We start from the raw sequence: 22013 nt of genomic DNA on the forward strand, positions 1-22013 counted from the left end.
TAGAGAATATGGATGGCAATCTCAATCTTTGTAAATGAATACTCACATCTGATGGTCAAGATGAGTTACTCTACACGTGGTCCTTTATGGTTCATCTTGAGATTGCAAATAGACGAAAGACGACAGAAGGCGCGTTTTTAATCTGTTTAGATTCTTTGTAGTCACTCATAATTATGTTATTTATGTCGCCCTACGTACATAAAACATATGTAGTTTACTGTTCCAAGAAATACAAGCACAAATGCACAAAGAAGTGCAGAGAATTAGAACAGCAAGGAGAGGGGGGGGGTATAGCCTGAAGACAAAGGAAAGAAATTACTACATGGTAAATTAAACCCTTTGCATGTCCCTGAATCTTCCTGTAGTGTAGACCAATGTCTTCTCTTTTCTGTGACCTTATATGGGAAGAAAAACAATACTTGCAATCTCTTCTGTCTGTAATAATGACTATATGCGCATCGGCCAAAACATTACAAAATCTCACATCAAAAACATATTTGATGTACTAGTATGCTTTAGTTCAAGTGGAGATACAACATTAACGGTCTGTTTATAAATCCAATATTGATCTTAGCTTTCACTGTTGTGTGTGTATATATACTAAGGTTAAAATATCCGCTTCTCGATAATGGGAATGTAATATAACTACTATAATGGAGGCTCCCTAATCTTTGTTATCGTTTCAGCTAACAGTAGAACAAATTTATGTTTCCTTTCTACATTTTCTATATGCCATATTCAATGTATAATGACTATCTTCATGTGTAGTAGTTGTAACTTGAGTGTAATTTTTCGATCGACAAACGAACAATACATTCACTGACATGAACATTGTTAAAATGTCAAAAGTTAGACAATGTTCATATGATATTAATTAGGGTCGATTTTATCCATAAGTTGTATATGAATAGGTTACATTCGTGATCTCTGATTTTAGTGTGCATGTGATCGCTGATTTACCCACTGGGGATGCAATTGTTTGGCACGTATGACATTACGATTGAGTCCTTGTACTTAATGAGACAGTTTCAGTTGTAGTTAATGAGACAGTTTTTAAAAAACAACACATATCAGTTGCAGCGAGTGCAGTTAAGCTGAAAAAAGTACCTTTGTTCCCCTTTAAAGCTGCTTTATTTGGTGTCCTATCAGTGACGAAATTTCACTTTCGCAACATCTGTATACCACAATTTCCAGCAATGCACAGACCCACTATACACTGGGGTAGGGAATTCTGAGTAAGCAAATAATGGAGAAACCTAATGAACTGTTTTCACAGCTGGTCTCACGAGACCCCATGTCAGCCATTGCATCCATAGCAACCACGCGAGGGTGGTCAGGCTGAAAATGTCTAATGTTTAGCAACACTATTGTTCTCAACATCATCGCACATAGCCATGACGAAAGCTTGACCATTATCACATGTTTGACAATCGTTGTTGCTAGGCATATTTCCATATCTCGCTAGATCCGCAACGCGATGTAAAATCCCTTATTACATATTCTTTGTTACCAGTGCCCATATCTATCTATCTATCTGTCTGTCTGTCTGTCTGTCTGTCTGTCTGTCTGTCTGTCTGTCTGTCTGTCTGTCTGTCTGTCTGTCTGTCTATCTATCTATCTATCTATATGTCTGTATGTCTGTCTATCTGTGTCTGTCTATCTATATGTCTGCCTGTCTGTCTGTCTGTCTGTCTGTCTGCCTGTCTGTCTGTCTGTCTGTCTGTCTGTCTGTCTGTCTGGTTATCTATCTCTCTGTCTATCTGTCTGAAAATAGAGACATTGTCATAAACTGTCAATGGATTCTGGAGAGTCATTTTATGATTTTATATCACCTACAATCACTTACGATTTCAGAAAAAAACATCTAGTTTATCGTGTTACTTTATAGGACACTAGTATCTGTGCTGTGGGCCAGTTGCATCATAAGAGTCAGCAGAAGTAATATATTCATAGTTGAACAATGAATATTCATGAGAGATGTTTTACAAGGTAGGGAAGAAGCACTCGGGAGTCAGGAAGATTCATTGTACAGCCAGGAATATATTATCTCAGCTAACACCCGTGATCCAATGTCAATGACCCACAGTAAGGATACCCGACAAAGGCACACAGCAATCAACAGACGTTTCTCTGAAATCGCAAATAAATATAGGTGAAGTAAAATCCTGAAATTACTCTTCGGGATCCCTAGTTTATGAAAATGACTCTATTTCCCTTTAAAACGCTTGGGCACTATTGATTAAGATGTTGGCAGAATCCTATTTTAACGAAGATGGCGTTAGTAGTATCTTCAGTCATAATGATCAAACCCTGATCTTGTTAGTGCCTTTTTTTCTTTTTCTTTCTTTTTCTTTTTTTAAATACTGGTGGTGTAATTGGGTTATTAGATATTTTGTTGGAGGATTTAGCGTTACCGTAAACCCTCTCTATATACATCTGCTATGTTATCGAATATCTCAGCGGACGAAAGCGAAGGTGAAATAGCAAATTTACCAATATATTCAATATTCGGCAAGCTATATCTGATAATGGCTGTTTTTGTGCAAATACTATGTAGGAGAAAAAAAAATACGCTGTCGCTCTTAAACGAACTAGAATGTAGGATGGAATATAACATCACAAGCAGAAAGTATAATGAAACAGCGGACAATGTATTTCTTATTTCCATACTCGTCTATTCAAATTACCATGGCAACGACTTCTTGATATTGAGACGAAAAGCAGGAGAATAATTAATTGGATTATGAATGAGTAGAGTGGCTTGCTGGAGACACGAGTAAATGTGTATCAAAAGCACGCGTCTACGCTGGTTCTCTGTTTAACCCGAGGCACGACAAGCAATTAGCGACTCCCCCTACCTCTTGTACATGTATAAACTGCTATAGGCCATAGGCAAAGAGTACACAACCCAAGACATCTTATATTCTACGCTTTGGGGATTCCACTTTAGGTCGGTATTCAGAGTATACACAAATTATATCGACCTTGTATAGGTCAACTGCTCGAACAAGTGTATATCGTGTCATATAAACTGCAAACAATTCAAATTAAAAGACATTGTTTGTACAAATAACACTGAATTATCATGTATGTTATATGTTGTATATTATGTCAATCACTGTCGTATAATTTATTTTGACATCATATCAACAGGTGGAGTCTTCCGGAACAGTTACCATGTCTTTCCTACTCCCCCCCCCTTTAATCCTCTCTCCTCTCCTCCGATCCTCTCCTCTCCCCTCCCCTCCCCTTCCTCTCCTCTCTTCTCCACTCTCATATCCTCATTCCTTTCCTCTCCCCTCCCTCCCTTCCCTTCCCTTCCCTTCTCCTCTCCTCTCCTCTCCTCTCTTCTCTTCTCTTCTCTTCTCTTCTCTTCTCTTCTCTCCTCTTCTTTTCTCCTCTCTTCTCTTCTCTTCTCCCGCCTCTCCTCGCCTCTCCCCTTTTTCTTGTTTTCTGCTCTGCAGTTAATACACTGTTACAATATTCTGTATCACTTTACCAAATACGAGAATTTATTGCAAATATGCCCAAAATTATTGATAACAATGTAAATGAATCTAGAAATTATACACTGATGTCTTTAACAATGTACTCATCAATTCTAAAAACCCTCTCATATGATGTGACTATACACGGAAGCGAGCGCACATACATACATACATACATACATACATACATACATACATACATACATACATACATACATACATACATACATACATACATACACACACACACATGTACATACACACGAACGCACGCACGCACGCACGGATGGACGCGACGCGCGGGCACTCACAAAGACTCAGGGAACACAATAATCCATATAGGTATCACAGTACTAGTGAAGAAATGGAACGTAAAGTAATAGACAGTGAGCAGCATAACAGACACGGTTACATCCTCATATAAATATAAGCTTAACGCTTGCATAACAAAGTTGCCGGTGTCAACGACTTGGAAAGTGCAACTCCTTTGCAAAGATTGACTAATCTTAGTATTGAGTACATAGTATTACGACATTTTCTTTAACGTGAATCCTTTTCAGTATCGTGGATGTAAATTAACTTCCACGCATTTCCTGTTGACATACAGCGGGTATTCAATTCTTATGACCACGGGGACATTGGTGCATGGAGAGAGAGAGAGAGAGAGAGAGAGAGAGAGAGAGAGAGAGAGAGAGAGAGAGAGAGAGAGAGAGAGAGAGAGAGAGAGAGAGAGAGAGAGAGAGAGAGAGAGAGAGAGAGAGAGAGAGAGAGAGAGAGAGAGAGAGAGAGAGAGAGAGAGAGAGAGAAGGGGGTATCATTTAGCGAGAGGATCAGAAATGGGGGTGAGAATGCGGCAGATATTTTTTCATGGATATATTATTTTATTACAAGCAACCCGCATTATTATCTATGCGTTTACTACTACAAGATACAGACCCACTTTATGTTTTTGTGTTTGCATACATTAAACATTAATTGTTCCTCTCTCTCTCCTCCCTGCATGGGTTTACATTTTTCATGCAAACTGTAAGTGCTTTACTAATGAGATTATTACTCTGTGTGCCTGTATATCTCTCCTTCATCACTTCAATTTCCAAAATATCAATTAATTTTTTGTGTTGTCCTTTCTCTCTTCATATCTCTGCCTACTTGTAGATTATATTATGTATAAAGGAACAGCACGAATGACGTATCTCTGCGTCACATTCTGAGAATGTTACGTAGCACAACTGTGAATACGGACCCCTCCTGGGATATTTCCAAATACAATTGAAATTCCAAATGGCGACTGAATACACTTTAGGGTTAATCAGTATGCGTTACTTTTTAGAACGAAAATGTCAGTGAATATGTTATTTTACATTTGACATTTCAGAAGTTGATGTTTTTAGTTGGACAGCGTGATAAATTAAAGAACATTTCATTCTGACCTAGTTGTGATGTGGTAAGCCTCATACATATTCTTTACAATCAACATACATACATATACATACATACATACATACATACATACATACATACATACATACACATACGTACGTACGTACATACATACATACATACATACACACATACATACATACATACATACATACATACATACATACATACATACATACATACATACGTGGTAAATGTAACACATTAATCTTTTGTAATTTATTGAGTTAATTACAACCAAGGACTTGGCATATGTCGTTTTTTTATTTTTAAATAAGGAAGGCATGATTAAAATGGTTTTTAGATTAAGAATTTAAAATAACCTCATCCACGTGGCCACAGTCTGTAGGTGAAACTCAATTTTCGGTTCAAGTCAGTGTAGATAATTAGTATATATGATATACACACAATCATATTTACATGCAAATCCAAGTCGATACAGGAATATAGATAGTCTCTTATAAGAGAAAGTGCAGACTTTGGGGTTCAACTCGAAATGACAAGGTCCCTTTTTACACCTTTTCTTATTTAGCTAAACGATGAACACATATTATTTTGGGTGTAATTTATCTAATTCTAGATGCATACACTTTCTACAGTCGTGAAAAGTAGTCGCTATGTATTAGTCTTTCAGTGAATTGTCGATGTTCAACTGGTCGTAAGAAGAGCTAGGTTGTATTGGTAAGTAGATGACAGACAGCTGTGGAGATGCATTTATATGGTGGTGGTGATTATAACATGAACTATCTGCAGCGGTGTCATGTACTATGTGAAGGAGATTGAATTGATATGGTAGTGTACACTTCACATATTTATACTTTTTTCATAGACAATATCAAATGCATTCGTTTATACATTGGAATATATGATACTTCACGTACTTGATGAAACGGCACATGTGAAAAACTTTTAATGCCAGGAAGGTGTACCATTTCAATAATCATTGATACACAGACAGACAGACAGACAGACAGACAGACAGACAGACAGACAGACAGACAGACACACAGACACACACACATACACACATACATACATACATACATACATACATACATACATACATACATACACACACACACACACACACACACATACATACATACATACATACATACATACATACATACATACATACATACACGAACATTAATATTGTGAAGTATTGAAATACACTTCATTCTGTACATATTATGGGATTTATACATGTCAAAGCTCTGGAATACATACATGATCACCTCGTTAGCAAGGATACATTATTGAACACGATATAGGTTGTTATTGTGTCACCTGATATAAATCCCTGTAATTCAATTTCAGTCTACAAATTAACTATGGCCGCCATGTATTCAGTCATACTGAGCACGTTTAATGAACTAAAAGCTTTACAGATGCGATTGCCATGTTAATGCATCTGTAGCCATGATACAAACATACCTTAATGGGTTAGAATGGTTCTCAAATGGTCAGTGACTCTAACAGTTTCTCTCCAACTACTAGATTAATTTGATTTTAGTCGACGTGAGTCCACTTGTCTGAATTCTATCAGTTTTTCTACTTGTCGTCAAAGGTAGTACGTACTCCGAAGTAGTTCAGGTACTTGTAGGATCTTTATTGTTGCATCGACTGGTAAATGTACCGTCAATAACCTACTTTCATTGAGCGGAATGTTATCAGAATTGGAGCTTAAAGTAGTCTGTAAGATGTGCCATGCCCTCACACATCGGTCAACCCCTCCCAGAGAGGGGGCCGGTGAGGGCGGAACGACACGACGTATCTTGCAGTCTAAGCTTAAAGTTGTTGTTTATATTCATCAAATAACCTTTGACATATTCACTAAAATTGTTAGTTATTTATTTAAAAAAATAATTATTGGTCAATTGTCTGTAGGTAGTGTAATGTCATGCTGGAATTTTCAGCGAATGCTTGTTTTTTGAATCTGTCAACATGTTAATACTGCAATGATACGGTGTAACTCGAGTATCACTTTTCAATCAGACAACCACAATATGTTCACTGAAAATTATTAAAATACCAATAATTAGACATTGTACATGTTATTCGTAACCAGCGTTCGATAATATTCATAAGCACTACAGAAACAGGTTGAAATCGTGAATGCCGTTGAGGGCGCTGACTTTTGGGTGCGGACCGAAAAAGAAATTTGATTTATTGTGTATACAGCTACGAAAATTCGTTTACCCATAGGTGCAATCTAATTAAAATCTGATGTGGTGAAAGCGGCTAGAGGTCTTTATTTACCTCTTATTTCTATCGTTTTGTTCCAGGAGATCGTGGAAAGGCGGCGATCACCCGGAACAAAACAAACGACACAAAACGATGGAAATCAAGGTAAATAAAGACCTCTAGCCGCTTTCACCACATCAGATTTTAATCATCAGATTACCCACATGTGATTAAATACTGTTCACAGAGTACGATATTACGGTCAGCTGTATAACTGAGGACCTGGCGGTGGGATATTGTAGAGATGTATGGTTGTAGTCCAGTGTTTGCAAAAGGAAAAAAGCCTTAAAGGAACGACTTACTCCGTCTGCTAGCAGGACTAGATAGAGGTGACCAACTTGAGTAGCAGTGTGAATTAATGTTTTAATCCTATGTATTATAGAAACTGCAATAGATTGTATGTTCCCTGGAGTTGAAGAAGTTAAGGTAAAAATGTTATGCCAGTATTGGTTCGTACACGTACCAGGGGTAATCGCTTTGAGTAAAGTGTGGAAAGCGCGATTTAAAAACCACTATAGGTACAAGCTAGACCGGATACATTATTTCTTCATCCTTTTTGCCATGTATGTGTTTATAATTAGAGTACATATGTAGTCAACTTCGAAGGCTTTCGAATGGTATGGGATATGTGGAGCGCCCTCTATCATCATAATGTGTGAACCGGAAATTATAAACTTCTCGTGCGCAACAAATCGTGCGCACCACATGTAGACGTACGACGCTTCTCTAGAAGTTCATGTCATTCAATCAACCCAGTTCGTAAATTTACCAATAACACTGAAAAAGATCACACACAATGGCAGATGATGATTGGGCGAAACAAGTGGAAGATCAAGAGCGGGGAAAATTAGAAGAAAAGGTATATTTTGTGTGATCATCGTCATTTATTGTCACCCGTCATTGGCACAATAGTCAATCCTTATGTACATGTACACTGTACAGTCTGTACAGTATCACTGTCGGTACATAACGTATTTTCATTCCTCCTCTCTGCGACTATCCGTCAAACGGTACCAGACGTGTGTGAACATTTTTATTGAGTCATGATTTTGTGTTTACCAATCAGATATATAACGTTACATGGTTTGACGTAAAGAGCAGACTATTACAATAAGGACTTGCAAACACAGACGATGATTGAACACCGTGTACCAGGACATGATTCACCCAGACTTCCTCAGGTGTTCTGTATAATTGACATGTGTTCGTTCATATACTTTTAATGACTATCCGAGTGTAGGAAAGTATTAATATGAGATTCTTATTTAGGAAGTTACTGCAATGGCAGTCGAGGTCTCAGTTTACTACAAACTAAAACCATTGTTGTGCAATGAGGTGTAGATTACACAATTGGTGCACGTCCAACTCGGCCCATTTCCAACTCGGCCCACCGTCTGTCAACTCGGCCCACCAACTCGGCCTACTCTCTGTCAACTCGGCCCACCAACTCGGCCCACTCTCTGCCAACTTGACTATAGATATTTAGTCCGCTATTCGTCAATATCGTAAATAGTCAAGATGTACAACTCGACGTGATTGTAACTTCAAAACCGAAACACTTTGAAATAAATGATTGCGTTTATTACTAACGTATCGCCCACTTCGACACGACATGCACTCTAAAATGGGTTGATCTTTTTTTATTAATCGTTGAAAATGACAGAAACATTTTCGTCATGACGTGCGTGGGCCGAGTTGGCATGTAAATGGGCCGAGTTGGCATGTAAATGTGCTGAGTTGGCATGTGAATGGGCCGAGTTGGCGATGGGACGAGTTGGCAATGGGCCGAGTTGGTCCTACCCCGGTGGTGGTGCCTCAGTTGTGCGGATAATAGTCATCCTGTCATCAAGTTTAGTTTTTGGCCACTTGGGATAACTGGCTATCAGAAACCCACCCTACTGAGAGGATAATAAACCAATGTCGCTTTAAAAGTAATATAGCAGCAAGAATAGATGTTTTACTCTGACGGGAATATGCACTTCGGAGTCATGAATATTCATTGTACAACATGATGATGTCTGAGATTCAGATGTAAACTATCTGAATAGTACATAGTAGACCAAACTTCATTAATTACACTTAAAATGGACGAGGATGGAGGAGGCCATATGGTTGAGGATTAGATGTTTATTTTGGATTTTTATTTCATAAAACAATTTTATCGTGGCTTCGTACTTGAAAAATCAACGGGAAACAACATTGACCAAGTCTGTGTTTGTAACTCAGTACATTGCAACAAACTAAAAAACTGTGTAAAAAGTTTGTTATTGTACGTACAATAACAAACATTTTACACATTATGTTTTTGCAATTTTTTGAGTTTCAAAGAAGGACTTGGCATATGTTGTTGTATGTTGATTTTTCAAGTAGGAAGCCATGGTGAAATTGTTTTATAAAATAAAAAAATCAAATAAATATAAAATCCTCATCCATATGGCCACTTTAATGGCACCCAGAATCAATTTCTAATCAGTAATTAATATCAGCGTTGATGAGCGTCAACAGCAGTAATGTATTCATATTGCACAATGAATATTCATGATTGAATAATGAATATTCATGACTCCTAAATGTATATTCCTTCAGCGTAAAACATCTCTTTTTGCTGCTAGATTGATTTACATTGTATTTGAAAAGAATACTGTAACAATGTTATGTATGTATTATGGATTTTTTTTATATAGGTAAAAGATTTAACCATCACTGTCCCCAATTCGAAAGATGACGGTGGCGGTAGTGGTGGTGGTGGTGGTGACTCACGGAAAGTTGAAGAAAACAAGTCAGAGGTGAAGGTAGCACCAGAAGTGAAGAAAGCACCTGACGTCAAACCATGGAATGATGAGGAAGGGGGGTGGAATGATGCGGAAACGGGCAAACCAGAGCCAGCTGCAGCTGCACCTGCAGCAGCTGCAGACACATCCCAACAGGAAGAAAATGATGGTAAGTCGTGATTACAGTGTTAGTTATCATACCTCGGTAGCCGAGATCCTATGTACTGGAAGGTTTGACAAACATACCCAGGGCGGATATTCAGACGTAAAGGGAATGCCACTCCTGTGACTCATGGCATGGTTCAGAAGTGTGATTTCATGCTTTTGTATCACCTATATTACATGCAGATTCAGAGTAACGGCAAGTTGATATTGGCCCTCGTTTGAATTGGGGATCTTTGCCATAGGTCTCATTGCCACATGTGGCAGAAATGTTTATGCAGTGGTTGAACAATGAATATTCATGACTCCTAAGTGTATTACTTTCAGTGAAATCATCTTGAATTGAAAAAGAAGAATAGAACAATTTTTGTGTGCAATATGAAGTTTGGTCAAAATCCTTGATGGTTGAAATAGCCATATGGATGACAAATGCTTATTTATTTTGGATTTTTAATTTATAAAATAAACTTACTATATTTTTGTACTTGGAAAGACAATTTAAAAGAACATACAGCTAGTCCATGTTTGACATTCAATAAATTGCAAAAAAAACCTAAAATGTTTGTGAGAAGTTTGCTATTGTACGTACACTAACAAACATTTTATGCATTTTTCATTGTTTTGCAGTTTATTTAGTTATAAACAAGGACTTCATATATCTTGTTTTACATTATATTTCTAAATAAAAAATCTTAGTACCAGTGTGCCTTCTAATGATAGCCAAATTTTGTTGTCAAATTTTGTTGTTGTGAGTCAAAATGAGAAAAAAAACTGACATTTCTTGTGAGTCACCACATAGAAAGAGATAGGGGAACATTAAATTTTGGTGTGTTACTAGAAATTGTGTGCATGACTGTTACGTCAAATTGGCTTAGAGGGCACACTGCTTAGTATGAATTGTTTTATCAATTAAAATTCCCAGATAAATGGCCATATTGATACTGTAAGCTGAAGCTGTTCACTAATCACATTATCACTTGTCTTTTCATCTGTAGTGACTGCCTTAGCTGTTGCATCAGTTGTGAGGAAAGCTCTCCGTGATAAGTTGGTCAACATTAAACATGAAGTCGAAGTTTTACGGAAAGATCCCAATTCACCACTGTATTCTGTCAAATCTTTTGAAGAACTGCACTTGTAAGTATAAAAAAATACAAGAACTTGAAAATAACACAGATTGCAACTTTAGGTTTTAGTGGTTGCTTAATGAGGACTGCCACTCCAAGAAGTAAAGACATTTTCGTAAAAGTATGGGTTCTGGAGAGTCATTTCATGATTTTACGTCACCTACAATTACAACTAAAACATCAAGGGATCGCCAAATGACTGTGCGTATCATACACATTTTATGTTCCCCAAGAACAATTTAGATAGATAAGAAACTGGCTTCTCATAGACCACTCAATACAAATATAAACAACATCATCCGACCCCCTACTGATAGTATACACAGACATGGACACATCGTCCTTGGAACAAACACGTTATTGAAAGTCATCACATTGTAGGCTTAGATTTTAACACATACAAGTGTATTGATTCAAAGTTACAAGTGATATGTGTGTACACATACAGTGCCTGCTTGTCGGCAAGAGTGTGGTCTTGTTTATATTTGTATTGAGTGGTCGGTAGGAAGCCTGTTTCTTATCTATCTAAATTGTTCTTAGGAAACATAAAATGTGTATGATACGCACAGTTGCTCGGCAATCCCTCGATGTTTTAGCTGTACTTGTAATTTCAGAAAAAAACATCAAGTTGATCTTGTGTCTTTATAGGGTATCTGTGCTACGGACAATTGTCAACAAAAATAATGTATTCATGGTTGAACAATGAATATTCATGACTCCTAAGTGTATTCCCTTCAGTGTAAAAGATCTCTCTTGAATATTAGCTCATTAATATAAAAATATGCAAATCAATTATGAACTGAACAGTCACACTGTACACCAGGGTAGGGAATTCAGGGCGTGCAAACAGTTGCGGTTCTTCATTACACAAGAGCTTTGGTACCTGTACCTATTGTTTCTTCTACGTAAAACTAACATGATGTCTTTGTCTTCATTTCCATACTACAGTGTTAAATAGAACTTTATTTGACTGTTATCGTATTTACAAGTTATCTCTTTGTTTTTGCAGGAGACCAGAACTCCTGAAGGGTGTGTATGGAATGGGTTTCAATTCTCCCTCCAAAATCCAAGAGACTGCCTTGCCAATGTTATTAGCTGATCCGTAAGTGCTAAGTTCTAACAGAGAATTACTAATAAAATGGATCATACATATCAAGCAGTGTGGCCTGTAAGTCAGTTTGTCATGCCGCTAACTCAGGCCCAGGAACATGATTACAGAATCTGATGATAGGCTTGATAAGATCTGATATGATTGGTTAATTTTGCCATGTGATATTTGAGGCCCCGGAACATGATTGCAAAATCTCATTGTTGGCTTGCTAAGATATGATTGGTTAATTTTGTCATGTGATGTTTGAGACCCAGGAACATGACTACAAAATTTCATTGTTGGCTTGGTAAGATCTGATACAGGGCTCGAAATTCGCGGTAGTCCCGCGTCCACAGACTACCAATGTTTGTCTCTGGGCTACCAAATTATGTGAGTGGTAGCCCAGTTGGGCTACTAAGTTTTGAATGAAACTGTGACAGCCTGACTCCGATGCCTTCCCGGGGGCCTCCGAGGTCGCAGTCATGTGGGACCTGTTCTCCCAAAATTAGCGTCAAAATCAGTGCGTCTTTTCCAAATTTGCATCCACACTACATGTACACGAAATACATGTACACTGTACACGTCATTCTTCCGTACATCGTACACACAGCTTGTACTTCCAAAATGTCACAACAAAACATTTATATGTAACAATATTCTGTATAGCGATTTAATGTTATCTTTCTATACTTTCAATTTTCTATGGTAATCACTCTCTGGAAATATGATCTCTGGCCCGGGCCCTTTCGGCTCTTCTCAGAGTCTGAGTACAGTACACTCTCGGTACAGCATTGCAGTAACTAAATTCCATCACATGAATGACAGCTTTAACTTTCAACTTGACAGAGACACAGTTGTAATGGTGTTTGATAAAATCTTATGCTGCTGATGAGAATTAACTATACACCTGTCCTACAGATTCGTTTATTCTTGAACGATGCCTAAAACATTCCGTGTGTAAACCACGCTTATGCAACCACAGAGAGCTTGCAGTGGTGAATGGTAAAATTCACGTAATGCATTTGATCTAGTAGTAGTAGCAAAGCTCAAAAGAAAGTTGAAGTTTTAGTGAGAATGAAATGGTGACGTGATGGTTTGAATTTATCTGAGTGAAGTTTTCACCATGGACCGTCTGCCGATGTGGTCTTAGACTCTGATTATCTCTTCGCCCATGAATGGAAGGGCCTTTGCCATAATGGCCGTCGTGTATTGATACAAAACCTGTCTAACCCGTCTGTTAATAAGTAACCAATTACGTGGATAGATAATGATAACAGCACATAGTTTCTAAACTACCCAAGACGTAGTCTCCACATCAGGAAATGGCCATGGGGCTTATGAAACTGTTTATACGTTTTCCATACGTTGAATCATATTCAAATTTTACAGGTCTCACTGCACCAAGAGATTTAGCTAATAGTTACTAGTAAGAACTACGACTAGATGACTTATTCTTCATTGCAATAATAACCGTACGTTGTTTGCTAACACTGTAACAGTAAGCCTCACATGTCCCCTCTTTATAACACGTCCTCAGAGACGCATACATGCAAAAAATTGCGTCCCCAATGTCAAATATGGCGTGAAATACACACAAATAACGCGTTAACGTGACTTCTCAAGTTATTCAATCAATCACCGAATTCAATATATCATATAGTTACATATATACACAAACACCATTAATTTAGGAATGCATGCATATGGGCTACCAGTCACTGCTCTCGGGCTACCAAATTTAAATGATGGTAGCCCACCTGGGCTACCAAGAAAAAAAACGAATTTCGAGCCCTGTGATATGATTGGTTAATTTTGCCATGTGATATTTGAGGCCCAGGAACACGATTGCAAAATCTCATTGTAGGCTTGCTAAGATATGATTAGTTAATTTTGTCATGTGATGTTTGAGACCCAGGAACATGATTGCAAAATCTCATTGTTGGCTTGGTAAGATATGATTAGTTGATTTTGTCTTGTGATTTTTGTAGGCACAAGAACATGATTGTACAGTCACCACATGCTTTGTGATATATGATTGGTTCATTTTTTTTGTAGGCCCAAGAACATGATTGCACAATCTCAGAGTGGTACTGGTAAAACAGCAGCTTTTGTACTAGCTATGCTGAGTAGAGTAGATACTACCACAGACTATCCACAGGTTAGTAGCAGCTTTTATGAAATGCACATTTACATATTCATTTCAGTTACTTTTATATATTTATTGATATACATGTATTTATTTTTAAGCCAATAGGTATACACACAATTACAATCATTCTACATTCCACATATATATTTATTTATGTATTTATTTATTTATCTATTTATTTATTTATTTATTTATTTATTTATTTATTTATTTATTTATTTTCATTGACAGCAATCTGGCAGACCACACTGCTGACTGAAATTCATTCAAATTGGAAAACAGCACAACTAAAAAGTATATTTCTGTTTTGTTTCAGGCTCTTTGTCTGGCACCCACTTATGAACTGGCTTTACAGATTGGTGAAGTTGCTGAAAAAATGGGCAGTCAGATTCCGGGATTGGGGATCCGGTATGCTGTCAAAGGAGAGAAACGTAAGCATACAGTCCATTTTGTTAGCACACCTGAACTGATGGATTGGCACATGGATGAACAATTTCAAATTTTACAGTTGTGCTACCATGCCATTGGCACTTTTTTTTTTAAATAGATTTTTAAACAGATGGAAATCATGACGTCAACATAAGATATTATTCCCCAATATTTTTCTTCGTTCAGCCAAGGGAAATATGAGTGACCTAAGGGACCTTTGTCACTACATATAACAAACATTTTACACATTTATTAATCTTTTGCAATGTATTGAGTTACAAACAAGGACTTGGCATATGTTGTTTCACATTGATTTTTCAAGGAGGACGCCATGATAAAATTAAAATTGTTTTATAAATTAAAAAAATCCAAAAAAATGCCCAATGGCCACCTAAGTGTGCATAAGTATACAGTGTGCCCTCTAACGATAGCCAAATTTTGTTGCTGTGAGTCAAAATGAGGAAAAGTGGGATATCTTGTGAGTCACCACATAGTGGGAGATGGGGAACACCAAATTTTGGTGCATCACTAGAAATTGTGTACGTCCGTGGTGTGTCAAATTGGCTTAGAGGGCGCATTGATTCAGTAAATAAAATACTGTGAGTATCTTCTCGTAAGCAGAGGAAATTTCATCGCAAAAACAGATAAACTCAGCTTGTGCCCCTTCAGTCAGTTGTTAATGAGAAGTATATTATTATAGTATGTAGCGTGCATAGTAAGAGGACAGTTCAAACAGATATGTAAATAATTACATCAGTGTGAAAAATTTGTGAACTTCTCTCTCAGATTGGATTATGTCACTGGCCCTGTTTCCTCTGAGACTAATGATATTAATAGTTTTAGTATTTAGTAATACTTGTAGTGTTTATATAGCACTTTCCCAGACTACTTAAAACACTTTACAATTATTACCCTTGGCACAGATCTATAGTGGCACAACAGCCTTTTGTACTTCATCTACTCCCTTGGGAAGCATCCAGTCTATTGCAGTATATGTAAGCATAGGACTAAAACATTCACATATCAACCTCTATCCTACCAAGTCCCCACTTATATTTGGGTTGAGTGGGGCACAATCGTGGTTTAAATCTTACCCAAGGACTTTAGCTATTCAGAAACAAATGGCAGGAGCAAGACTAGTACCAACATGTTGCAGATTCCAAGCCAGTCACTCTAACTATTAGTCTAGTTCCTATACAGTATCATTATGATTTACACCTCCACTCACAGTATAGTCAACGTCGTTACTCTAGAAGTCCTGAGATGCATGAGATGCAATTTAAAATTTATCCACAGCCACCCACACAGTCATGAACATCATGTCTTTGTTAATCAATCACAACATTCTAACCAATAACACAGTCCCTCATAAAGTTAGTATTTATTAGGGCAGTTATGTAATGTCCAAATATGGTATATTTGTCAGCTCAGGATGCTACTTATACACTGTTTACGTCAATTTACACAGTTGGGGTTCACTGATTGGATAAACAACGTTGTGTGGTGATTGAGGGACCAGACGTGGTTTAGTTAGAGACCACGTTGGCATCCAGACTATCTAAGCGTGACCATCATGACTCCACACCAGTGATCAAAATCAGTATGAGTATTAACTTGGTATTTTTATTATATTTTACCAGTTTCTAGACGTGACAAGATATGTGAACATATCATAATTGGTACACCAGGCACGACATTAGATTGGGCTCTCAAGTTCAAGTTCTTTGATATTTCTAAAGTGAGAGTGTTTGTCTTGGATGAAGCTGATGTGATGATAGCAACTCAAGGCCATCAAGACCAATCTATGAGGATAAAGATGTAGGTATTCTAACAAGAATAGTGTAAATAGGGGAGTTGACTATGGTGGTGGTGGTGGGGGTGGGGGGTGGGGGGGTGGGGGTTGTACTCTTGGAGTAGTGACTTGACTGGTCAGGAACAATTTCTGACTTAGAGGTCATAGGTGGTATGTGTTGCGAGACATGGGTGTCTCCAAAATATATTTTGGATTGACTGAGAAAGCCTTGTTAATTCCACAGCAACATGAATATGAACATACAACATAAACCCACTCTGTAGTGTTAATAAAAGGTCTTCAAACCATCACAGTGCAGACCTCAACACTGTGTGCTCAGTGTTTGTATATACATGTATATGTATTAGTTGTATCCTAATGTGTGCTGAGACCATGTGTATCTGTGAGCAAAGCTGTGTTACAACCCACAAAAAAACACTGGTGCATTTGATTGAGGGAAGGGAGGTAAGGAAAGACAAAATTAGATATTAACAGTACAACTGATACAAAAACAACAGCAAGTGCTTCTGATGTGGGTTCAGGCAACACTTCTGTTTGCTTATATCTGTGGAAGTTATATTGTAACACTAACATTCATAATTAATCTTTATACCATGTAGCATTTTATCAGTAAACTAGAGTTATGGGGTCCTAGCTCCCTGTGGTGTTGCTACTTTGATCAGTAAGTTACTGATTCTAATGACATTGTATGTCTTTGCATGAAATTTGTCTACATTCCTGCTTACCATGGCAAGCAAATGCACCAATGTTTTTCTGTGGGTTGTATTTTGATAAGGCCAAATAAAAAAGCTGTCTGGTTCCGGTTACCCAACCCCACCTAGATTTTCACGCTGACTCTCAAATTTTTTTATGTATTCAAGAAAAATAATAATAAAATCGCGAAAATCGTGATGTCTCGCAAGAAATAGTAGTCTAAGTGGATATGGAAACTGACATCCACTTAAAAGACGATATAAAACTGTTCTTCCAATCTGTAATGACTGTACATCTGATAGGAAGAAATAAAGCAACACAGAGATGTTGGGTGAACAACTTTCTGTGCTGATCAAGGGGACTTTGACCAGACTCTGGTTATAGAAACCACAGTTGGCATCCAGACTAGACGTAGAACGACCCGGGTACATAATCCGGATTTTCTGTTCAATGACAATATCTGGGCTTATGCATGGTGTAATAACTATTAATTGCTATATCAGTTTTCCAATAATGTAATGTCTTATGTTTTTTATCACACAGGAGACTGAATGAAAGAATTTGTCAAATGATGTTGTTCTCTGCCACTTATGATGAAGTTGTTATTAAGTTTGCACAAGGGATAATTCCAGACCCTAGTATTATTCGCTTACGTCGCGAGGAGGAGTCTTTGGATAATATTAAACAGTTTTACATCGAATGCAACAGTCAGGACGATAAGTTTGAAGCCTTGGCTAACATATATGGAACGGTTTCTGTCGGTCAAGCCATGATATTCTGTCATGTAAGTTGAACTTTGACCTTTTACTTACGACTATTTCTGTTGGCGAACCCATAATTATCTGTTATATGAGTGTTGAACTTCAACTTTGAACTTTCAATGATTTATATTAGACATGCGATGATTATTAATCATGTAAGTTGAACTTTAATCTTTAACTTGGAACTAAACCAGATTAGGGAGGCTATCAACTTCAAATGTTACAATCCTAAGAGAGACGGGAGTGTCAAACTTCGTAACATCTATACTCGGGTGATCATATTCCAATGTCAATGTGTGTATGTGTACATATCAGAGTATATGTTTCAGTATTGAGGCATGCTGATTACATGCTAATCAGAATGCAAACCAATATACAAATTATCTTGTTATTTATATGTAAATTAATATGCAAATTAGTTGTCATCCTTGCAGTCTTGCCTTGGAAGAACACTGGCTTTAAATTTAAATAAAGTTTAGATTATTTGAGACTATACCAACACCTCATTTTCTATGTGTAGACCAAGAGAACTGCTGCCTGGCTTGCAGAGAAGATGTCAATAGAAGGGCACGCTGTAGCCTTACTAACTGGAGACTTGACTGTTGAACAACGTGTAGCGGTACTTAACAGATTTAGGGATGGTAAAGAAAAAGTACTTATTACAACAAATGTAGCTGCACGAGGTAAGAACAGATCCATGAGCATTTCAACTTGAAGCCACAATTTTGGATCAGTGTATGAAATACATGTATGCAATGTGTATCTAAAGAGAAACAAAACAAATTAATGGGGAGGGGGGGGGGGGGTGAAACACTAAAAAAAACTTGTTTTCTTGTGAGTCACCATATAATATGGAATAAGGGAAAACCAAAGTTTGATCCATCATGTGAAATTTCGTGCATGAGTGGCATTAAAAAGGGAACACTAAATTTTGGTCCATCACTTGAAATTTTGTGCATGAGTGGCATAAAAAGGGAAACCACTTGAGGAAATTAATGCATTTTCATAAAGTATTGGTTCTCCAGAGTCATTTCATGTTTTTCCATCACCTACAATAACTTGAGATTTCAGAGTTATCACCAAATAGGAACAAGGGAACACCAAATTTTGGTCCATTACAAGAATTTTTTGTGCATCAGTGGCCTTAAAGAGGAACACAACTCCATTAAATAGAGACATTTTCATAAAGTATCGGTTCTGGGGAGTCATTTCATGATTTTACATCACCTACAATTACTTTCCAATTCAGAGAGACATCAAGTTGATCTTGTGCCTTTATAGGGTATCTTTGCTATTGGCCATTTCTTTTATGGTAGTCAACAGAAATAATATATTCATGGTTGAACAATGAATATTCATGACTCCTAAATGTGTACTCCCTTCAGTGTAAAACATCTCTCATGAATATTCAATTTCAGACTTTTATTTCACTCAATGATGTATTATTATTAATATTGTGTATTATATTTATTACAGGAATAGATGTTGAATCAGTTACAGTGGTTGTTAATTTTGATATTCCCGTTGATGTCAACGGACATGCAGATTGCGATACATATCTCCATAGAATTGGTAGAACAGGTAGATTCGGTAAATCAGGATTGGCCTTGAACATGGTGGACGGAAAACGAGCTCTGTTGCTGATGAGAAAAATTGAAGACCATTTTGGTAAGATTTACTATAAACATTTATTTACAACTGCTGACATCAGACCATGGACGAACGGAACCTGTTACAAACGAGGAAAGTAAACAAATGGTCTTATCAACAATTTGTTTACAATTAAACATCAGGGAGTGAAAGATTACACTGTGATTAATAGAGAAACTTGCTGCTTGTAGGTAGTTTTAGCACAGCTTGAGACAGACTAAGAGATACAGTTGGTTGAACATTGTAGTAGGTAGTTTTAGCACAGCTTGAGACAGACTAAGAGGTACAGTTGGTTGAACATTGTAGTAGGTAGTTTTAGCACAGCTTGAGACAGACTAAGAGGTAGAGTTGGTTGAACATTGTAGTAGGTAGTTTTAGCACAGCTTGAGACAGGCTAAGAGGTAGAGTTGGTTGAACATTGTAGTAGGTAGTTTTAGCACAGCTTGAGACAGGCTAAGAGGTAGAGTTGGTTGAACATTGTAGTAGGTAGTTTTAGCACAGCTTGAGACAGTTGGTTGAACATTGTTGTATTTGTCTTACCTCAAGCCATATATGCAGTTATGGCATTGTAAGGGTTAACACAACTTCACAGGGACACTCGGGTGCAGTACAAATAGCAGCCATATTTCAATTTACGACTTTCATTTAGAGAAATAAAGTATTTATTATTATGTGTCACTCACGTACCTAACATTGCTTCATTTTACAGGACGGAAAATTGATAAACTTAGGGCTGACGACATGGAGGAGATTGAAAAGATAGCAGAGCAGTAGACAGAAAAATACAGCTTTGTTGTTATTTATTTTATTTTGATGTACGATTTCAAAGCAAGGTCATTTTTGTGATAATATTTGTGTCTCACTAACAAACGACGGAAAAAGAGCTTCCACAATAAGAATAAGTAACAAGTGCAGGCAGGTCTTATAAATATGTTTTAGAACTCACAGATTTTCTTAAGAATCAAAGGAGAATGTATTTCCGAACATATTTAGCTTTTAACTTTGCCTTGGAAAGATTACGTTTCAAATGGTCAAAGACCTCTTGAGTTGATATAAAACAGTGCCTCCCAGAGGTGACAAATTTAAACCGCCATCTTGGAAAAGATCACTACGAACAGCTCCCTCTAGAGGAAATATAGAACAGTGATGCCTGAAGGTGTCATATATGCCCATATTCAGATGATGGTCAAGTCCCTCAATCAGCACAAAATGCTGTTCATCCAATCAGTGAACTTTAACTGTTATAGTGATGTAAACAGTGTATTAGTAGCATCCTGAGATGACAAATATACCATATTTGGTCATTACGTAACTGCCTCAATAAAAACTACCTTTATAATGGACAGTGTAATTGGTTAGAATTTTGTGATTGATTAACAAAGACATAATGTTAATGACTTCTGTATGTGGCTGTGGATAAATTTTAAATTGCATCTTATGCATCTCAGGACTACTAGTACTAGAGTAATGACTTTGACTATACGTGAGTGGAGGTGTAGATTGTAATGATACCTTATAGGGGCTGGACTAGCCCCCCACCCCCACCCCCACCCCCATAAACAGCACGCTCTACAGATGGCCTTTCATATTTGTAACAAATGGGCACCCTGTTTAGATTTATAACTTGCTGATGCATGTATATGTTTTAATCTAATGTGAATGTTATGTAAAACCCACATATCACAAAAATAGAAGCCTCTAGGTGAATATGTGAAGTACACATCATTTACCGAGCTATCAATAGTACCATAGGCCAATAGAGGGCGCTGTTGAATAACATCAATGAGATATGTATACTTCACAGAAAACTTTTTGAGATATGTAAACCTAAATATCCACTGTTTTTGTATTAAATTCAAATAAAAACCTTAAAGTAAAGTATTGCGCGTGTGTGTGTCACTTCTTTGCATTTACACATGGTGGATCTAGACGAGATTTGAAATTGTTAAGTGGGCTTGATCTGGTGGATCTAGACGAGATTTGAATCTCGAAGTCCCAAACTTCAGACCCCGAGGTCTTGGTTTACTAAGATAGACACAAATTAAAACTATTGTTGTGACATGTTGATATACTACTCTGGCAGTTGAGGTCTACTTCATCATACCACAACAATAAATGTCCTCAGATCTTGCACTAGATGAATTTTTATTGTGATAGGATACACAATAGTTTCAGTTACCCAGACTCTCACCCATT

At 37.3% G+C, this 22013-nt stretch overlaps 1 protein-coding gene across 1 annotated transcript; it reads left to right on the forward strand.

Annotated features, from left to right (window-relative positions):
• The first annotated feature begins 7862 nt into the window (after nt 1–7862).
• Nucleotides 7863–21650, forward strand: LOC144451689 (ATP-dependent RNA helicase DDX19A-like). Its single transcript, XM_078142588.1, has 11 exons — nt 7863–8034; nt 9860–10115; nt 11104–11242; nt 12242–12334; nt 14378–14480; nt 14788–14902; nt 16541–16718; nt 17950–18190; nt 18688–18850; nt 19644–19835; nt 20527–21650. The coding sequence occupies exons 1-11, from the start codon at nt 7972–7974 to the stop codon at nt 20589–20591; spliced, it is 1608 nt and encodes a 535-aa protein (XP_077998714.1). The 5' UTR covers nt 7863–7971; the 3' UTR covers nt 20592–21650.
• The last annotated feature ends 363 nt before the right edge of the window (nt 21651–22013 follow it).

The sequence above is a fragment of the Glandiceps talaboti genome, chromosome 21 (assembly GCF_964340395.1).
Source record: "Glandiceps talaboti chromosome 21, keGlaTala1.1, whole genome shotgun sequence".
NCBI classification, from domain to species: Eukaryota; Metazoa; Hemichordata; class Enteropneusta; family Spengelidae; genus Glandiceps; species Glandiceps talaboti.